The sequence below is a fragment of the Zingiber officinale genome, chromosome 6A (genome assembly GCF_018446385.1).
Source record: "Zingiber officinale cultivar Zhangliang chromosome 6A, Zo_v1.1, whole genome shotgun sequence".
NCBI classification, from domain to species: domain Eukaryota; kingdom Viridiplantae; phylum Streptophyta; class Magnoliopsida; order Zingiberales; family Zingiberaceae; genus Zingiber; species Zingiber officinale.
The window spans coordinates 15,753,433-15,760,988 of record NC_055997.1 but is presented as its reverse complement, the minus strand read 5'-3'; the positions used below and the strand labels follow the sequence as shown (position 1 = coordinate 15,760,988).

At 41.1% G+C, this 7,556-nt stretch overlaps 1 protein-coding gene across 1 annotated transcript; it reads left to right on the top strand.

Moving 5' to 3' along the window:
* Positions 1-256: 256 nt before the first annotated feature.
* Positions 257-4,610, top strand: LOC121995932. The gene is made up of 8 exons (XM_042549718.1): positions 257-1,175; positions 1,274-1,475; positions 1,587-1,736; positions 1,923-1,972; positions 2,080-2,212; positions 2,385-2,459; positions 3,135-3,799; positions 3,876-4,610. Exons 1-8 carry the CDS (start codon positions 309-311, stop codon positions 4,458-4,460), a joined length of 2,727 nt encoding a protein of 908 aa, XP_042405652.1. The 5' UTR covers positions 257-308; the 3' UTR covers positions 4,461-4,610.
* The last annotated feature ends 2,946 nt before the right edge of the window (positions 4,611-7,556 follow it).

Genomic DNA, 7,556 nt, shown 5'->3' with positions numbered 1-7,556 from the left:
GCCTAGGATAACTTGTGATACGGGGTTGTGTGTGACCCTAGCGGGCTGACCTTCAGAGCAAGTTTGGTATGACAACTTTTTTAACGGTTATATCCGACCCATTTAACAAATCGATCCAGCCATCCTACGGCGGTGGCGGATTTAGAGTGTCGAAGGGTGTGAATCCGATACGGTTCGCCTACCGCAAGCAAAGCTTAATTCAGTAGAGTGTGTGTGTCTATATATCGGCGTGCATGGCTGCAGTATCCCCATCCATCGCAAGCTCCTCGAGAAGTCGTCTAAGGCCGCCACCGGAGATTTTCCCTCCGATGCACCCGGCGCAGCAACAAGAGGGCGATTTCATGCATCAGTTCCCGGGCCCACAACCTCACCCCACGGGGATGGAGTCGTCGTCGATGGCCGCCGCCGGAGATTTCCATCAGATGCTCCCGGCGCAGCAACAGCAGGGCGATTTCATGGATCAGCACCCGGGCCCACCACCTTTCATGGTCTCGCCACCACCTGTCCAAATGGGCCCACCACCTATGCCGTCACCCGTTCAAATGGACCCACCACCACTAATGGGCCCACCTCCTTTCCCGCCGCCTGTTCAAATGGGCCCACCACCACTAATGGGCCCACCACCTATGCCGCCGCCTGTTCTAATGGGCCCACCTCCTTTCCCACCACCTGTTCAAATGGGCCCACCATCTATGCCGCCGCCTGTTCAAATGGGCCCACCTCCTTTCCCGCCACCTGTTCAAATGGGCGCACCGCCTTTCATGGGCCCGCCAAGCTTCCCGGCGTTCCCCGGCGACTTCGAGATGGCGGAGCCGCGATACCAGCTGCCACCCCCGACCCGGTTCACGGAATACCCGAGCTTCGCGTCGATAGAGAGCAGCGACGACGACGAGGTGGAGGAGATTCGGCCGTCGCCCGAGTTTGACCAGAAGCACCACCGGCAGGTCAACAAGTTGATCCGTGACGAGGACAGTCGTGAGCTCGAGAATCTGGCCACGAACCCTGACGGTCAGCTGGTCAACCTCATGGGCGACCCCCTGCTCAGCGTCGTCATCTCCTGCCAGAAAACCCAGATCGCGCTTAAACTCATCGGCCTGCCAGACTGCAATCTCGCCGCTAAGAACTACAACGGCGACACGGCGCTGCATGTGGCCGCCATCGCAGGCGACCGGAAGGTAATTAAACCATCTCATCAATTCTTCAACAGGCCAGCCATGCACGTGTTCTGATCAAGTTATATATTCGTCGCAATTCATATATTTTTTTTAATAAGGTGGCGAAGGCATTGCTGACCAAGTCCCCCCAACTGGCGGAGAAACGAAACAACAAGGGGGAGACGCCGCTGCACAAGGCGGCGCTCTACGGGCGGAGGGATATATTTTTCCTACTGGTGAGCAAGGGGCAAATCTCGCCGGAAGACCGGACGGACGACGGCGCCACCGCACTCCATTGCGCCATCATGGGCAATGCGCAGGGTATTATGAGAATTAATAATTTAACTCGTTTAATTAATTTGCAGGGAGAACTTTAAGCTAACCGATTCGCGTATCGATCGATCGATCGATCGATCGTCTGACGATTTGCAGAGCTGGCGTTGACGATTGCGACGAGATGGCCGCAATTAGCGATGAGCCGGAATAACGCGGCGGTGACACCGTTGCAACTGCTGGTGACCATTCCCGAGGCGTTCCGGAGCCAACTAGTTCTCGGCTCACTCGATAACCTCCTTTATAACTGTCCGTAACTTACACCATCTTAATTAATTACTTATATGAAGAAAGATTATCTACTTTTTAGAATTAATTGGACCGCATAATTTGAAGATTTATGCTACTAAAAACAAAGCTAAAATAAAAGGCATGCCAATTAAAACACATGAATTATACATAAATCACTATTTTTTATAAAATTTTTAATGCTAGGGATTCCCCTGCCCAAGGACACTCGCAAGGGCCGTGTAGAAGACTTCGAGGTATATATTTTATAATTTATTTATTTTAAAAAAAAATAAGGTTAAACATTATGAATTTATTTTTCATGTAATAATGTCAATTGCCCCTCAAAATTATCTGTAATTAGGACGAGGACCTTGAGGATGAAAATTCAGAAAAAGCTGAAGATGAAGAAAAGGGTATCAAGGCATTTCGCTCAAAGTTCCCTTCTGAATGCAAGACTTTTCTCGATCTAGTGGAACTCACCATTATCATGCCGGGTATCACAAATTACTCAATCTTTTAAAGAAAAATAAATAAGTAAATCAGAAAAAAAATTACTTATGTTTCTTAAAAATATGAGTGGCATAGAGTGAAAATTGAAAACAAAATGTTTTACTTATGAATTTTGATTGCCTTAACTTATATGTTGTTGTGGATGGATGCTTGCAGGAAGATGGATTCGTATGTTATTTTACATAATTCTAAGACCAAGTCACATATTTCTTTTCAAATTTCTGTGGCAAGGTAAGTTCGTAGTTCATCTTCTTTTTGTTTTTTTTCCTTTAGTCCACATTTAAAATTTTCATTTGGTCAAAACTATTTCAATATTGAAATAATTTAGATTAATATCGAAGTATTTTTAGGAAAATGACTCAAATCCCTAATAATAAATTATTCTTCCTCCTAAGTTTATTCTCACTTTGTACATATAAATTTTTATTTACTTTAATTTTCTAATGCATACCGATTTATTTAATTATCTTTCATTTTTTATAGGTACAAATAATCTAAAAGGAGTTATAATTTTTCATAAATTCAGCACATTTAAATTAGAATATAGTATATTTTTTTATTAAATTTAGTATAACTCTTTTTCTACATGTCAATCGATTGAACCTAAGCCAATCGATTAGTATAACTTTTAATCGATTAACCAGATTAAAAAAGAATTGTGCTCAATTTAATTTAAATGGGTTGAAGTTAGGAAGAATTATATCTTCTTTTAAAATTTTTGTACTTATAAAAAATTATAAAATGAGAGTGATTAAATAAATTGATGTCCATTATATTTAATTATGGAATGAGAATAAATATTTTCTTATAAGAAGACTTAGGGTATTTTTAACCACAATAATATTGGATCAATATGATAAAAAGGGATATTTTCTTTTAAAAGTCTTTAAATACAAAATTTTGCAGTTTCGCCCAGAGTTAGAAGACTCAACCGGCTGAAAGAAACCCACAGAGACGCTATAAAACTGATAGAATGCATAGCGAAGGATCCTGCGTACTTCGATTTCTGCTCCAAGGGAGGAAGAAGTGAGAACCAGGCTCCGGCGTCGTCGACGGGCTTCTACTTCACCTCGCCACATGGCATTCCGGGCCGTCAGAACTGGTCGAATTCCGAGCAGCGCAACCTCCTGTACGCGTTCGTCGACAAGCTCCTCATCCTCGACGACGCCACAGGCGGCAGCGACGCGCCGGCGATCAAGGGGCTTCTCCGGAGCGCGAATAGGGCGCTGGAGTCGATGTCGTCGGTGCGGGACTGGTCGGAGCCGCCGTTGATCATGGGGGCGGAGATGGGCCTGCACGAGTTCGTGGAAAAGATACTCCAGGTGTGCCCGCAGTCGGCAACGTACTTGGACAGCCGCGGCCGGAACGTCCTCCAGGTGGCGATCGAGTGCGGCAACCGGGAGATCGTGGAGACCATCCGCCGGATGACGGCCGGCGACAACCCTGTCCTGCCCTCCTGGCTGCTCTCGCACACCGAGTCGAGGAGGACCATCCTCCATTTTGCCTCGGAGAGGATTCCTCCCGATACGGACGACGCCGTGCAATTGCAAGACGAACTCCTTTTTTTCGAGGTTTTTTTTGTGCTAATTAATTCTTCAATAGCTAATCAATCTTGAGAAATTGAAGTTTTCTCACCAAATTGAGTAGACGGTGAAAGAGATGGTGCCGAAGGAGCTGGTGTACAGCCGGAACAAGGAGGAGAAGACGGCGCAAGAGGTGTTCAGCGAGAGCCACAAGGAGATGCTGCATAGCTGCAAGAACCAGCTGACGGAGATGGGGAAGACCTGCGCGGGGCTGGTGGCTGCAGTGGTGTTCGCGTCGAGCTTCTCGATCCCCGGCGAGAAAGACGATAAGACAGGGAACCCGGTGTACATGAACAGGCTGCCCTTCAAGATCTTCTCCCACACCTACGTCATCGGCCTCTCCTGCGCCGCCACCTCGCTGGTCCTCTTCCTCTCCCTCGTCATCTCGCCCTACAAGGAGCAGCAGTTCCGGCGGGCCATTCCGACCAAGTACTTCTTGGCCTGCTTGTCCTTCGCCATGGCGCTCTTAGCGCTGCTCGTCGCCTTCACCTGCAACATCTTCCTGCAGATTTACGGCGGGCAGAGGACGGAGTCCGACGACCTAATTCCGCTCATACTAGAGCTCATCGTCTTCCCTGCCCTCTGCTTCATTGTGCTGTACTACAGGGGAGCAACTTTTTCGCCGGCTTTCAGGCGTATTTGGAAGTAGATAACCAAAGTCATGCGGTACTCATTAGTGAGCCTGAAGTTCTGAGATTTGGTGCATTGTTTGCCTTTGTCGGATTGCTCAGCATAGAGATGATGATTGATGAATCTTCTCGTATTGCTTAAAAAGAATGAAAAACATGTTGTTTTTTTCTGTTCTCATCTTCTCAATCTCACGCAGTCGAATCACCCCTGACAAATTTACATATTAAGCTCTCTGTTGCATTTTATCAAACACAACATAAGCAACAATAAGTTCTCCGCAATTACCATGGCTCTTATTTTTTAATTGAGTACTATTTGACGTGGTCAGATATCATTTGTCAAACAAAACCTATACTCTGTAAATCCCATTGTTCATTAAAATGCTCTTATTTTATTATTTTAAAATAATAAATATTAAAAGCTATTTTTTAAAAAAATAAATTTGAATTTATATTTGAAAAGTAAATTTTACATTTTCCCAGACAACTAATTAAAAATATCAAAAATAAAAAATAAGACTTGCATATAATATTTGTTGACCTAAAAAAAACTTATGAAAAAAATCTCAAGGGAAATTAAGGATATGTATGAGGATATAATAACAAGAGTGAAGCATTAAGGCTGATTAATTAAAGTGTTTCCTAAAAAAATAGAGTTACATATGATTAATTCTAAGTTTCTATCTTTTTATATTAATCATGAATAAACTTATTGTATACATCTAAGATATAATACTGCATTGCATGTTATTTACCGATGATGCTATTTTGATAGATGAGATACACGAAGAAGTATGTATGTTAAATTCGAAAGAAACCACGTGTTGGTGCAGTTAGCACCAATGATTAAACCTAAGTTTTAATGAATAACAAATGGATTAAAGTTAGGTGTGGTGTGATCTAACCTTGTTACCAAGTGTGCAAGACTTGACAGGTCTAGAGGACCTGACACCAGGTTAAAATCTAGATAGATCTGTTGGACCTGATAGATGATGTAGAATTCCAAATAGATCAAAGAGTGGTCTAATATCTGGCGGAAAGTCTGATTGGGTTTGTGGGACCTGACAGCTGGCAGAAGTCCAGTTGGATTTACGGACCTGGCAACTGGTGGGAAGACCTGATGGGTCAAAGTAAGTTAAACGATTCTATATGGTAAGTAAGGTAAGTCACTGGAAGAGAGTGCTCTAGTGAGAACGAGTCCCAATTAGGGACTTTAGGTTCTTGTCCAGTTTAGGTTCATTTTGGATACCTAAACTAAGACTATGACTAGATCCTGGTCTTGGAAAGACAGAATTTAATTAGGAATGTTATTTTTATTGTACTAACTCTGTTTTACAGGATATAATTTGTTATTTGGACTAACGTATCTTGTAGGAGTGAAAAACATCTCAAGTCTCAAGTGAACAGTGATCCGAGGCACTTCCTATTCAAGTGGAGGTGCCTCGTATGCTTCGGTTGAAATCCTCGCGCGGAAGGGCATGGAGGTGCCTCCCATGCGGTTGGAGGCTCCTTGAAGCTTGGCGCTAGAGGCATCTTAGAGAGCTTTGAAGGCGCCCTCCATAGGATAAAATTCACTAAATTTACTATCTCTCCCCCTTTGACACACATCAAAAACAGGGGAAGACCAACAAACCAAAAAGGGTTGAAATGTATAACAATTTTAACTAAGTGCTCAAAAAATACATGAAAATGAAAAGGTAATTTTGATAATAAAAAATAATAAAAAATAATTTTGAAAATTTTACTAAGTTAAAAATATAAAATAATTTTGAAAAAATAATTTTCCTAAGTTAAACAAATACTTTGAAAAAGAGAAATTTTTACTAAGGTAAAAATAATATTAAAGAAACCAAATTTTGAAAAGTATTCCTAAGTAAAATATTTTGAAGAGAGTAAAGTTTTACCAGTAAAATAATTTTACTAAGTTAAAATTTCTAAAACCAACTTTCAATATAAAATGTTTATAAAAAGAATTTGAAAAAGATTTTCAAAAATAATTTTGAACACTTTTAAAAGTCAAAAAATATGAAAGAATTTTACTAAGTGTAAAAATATAAATAATTTGAAAAATAAAAATTAGGATTTTCAAAGAAAAATGAAAATGCATAGTTCAAGGCTCCCCCTAGAATTGATAACAACATAAAAGTCCAAGCATAGGCAAAAAGACTAAGGAAAAAAGTCCTTATGATGAAATGTCCAACCCTTGTACACAGGCATGGCAGATCCAGGAATTCAAATATGGAGGGGTGATCATAATAAACAAGGGACGATATCTTCCATCTCCATCGGTAGAACCTCATAATACTATGGGTTCCACCGCCGGCAAGGGGGGGGGGGGGGCGACCGCCGATGCTGCCCCCCCACTGGATCCGCCCTAACACAGCTAACTACCACAAGATAGTAGCAATAGACTCAGGTTGGTCAATTTGAGCATTTACTACTAACTATGTTTTTACTAGCTAGTTGACTTAAATTGATTCATGTATGTTGTTTAAAGCCCAGATTTATAGCGATGCACTGACATAAGCATCTGAAATCTAGGGTAAAAACCTAAGCATCTCACCCATTCTAAGTTATCAAATAAGGGATCCTACTGTGCTTGTGAGATGCTGGCTCCTAGAACTATAGGATCATGCAATTATATGATAGAACCTAAGCTACTCCAGAAAATTAAAGATTTTGAAAGCTAAAATTTGAAAGAGGGATTTTTTTTTAAAAAAATATTTTAAAAAATAAACTAAGTAATAATTTTCAAAATAAAAAAAAAACTATTCTATAAAACACAACCCTAATTGTCGTCTTAGATTACTAAATTTTGCTTCAGGTAATGGTTTAGTAAAAATGTCTACCAAGTTAGATTTAGATTATATATAATTTAGTTCAATATTCCCTTTTGACACATGATCCCTAATAAAGTGATGTTTAACCTCTATATGTTTAGTTCTAGAATGATGTATTGGATTTTTAGTTAGGTTTATAGAACTTATATTATCAATAAAGGTTTTTACATTCTTATAATCTAGATTAAAATCTTTTAATGTATGAGACATCCATAGCAATTGAGCTACGCATTCACCCATTGCTATGTATTTGGCTTCAGTGGTAGATAAGACAAC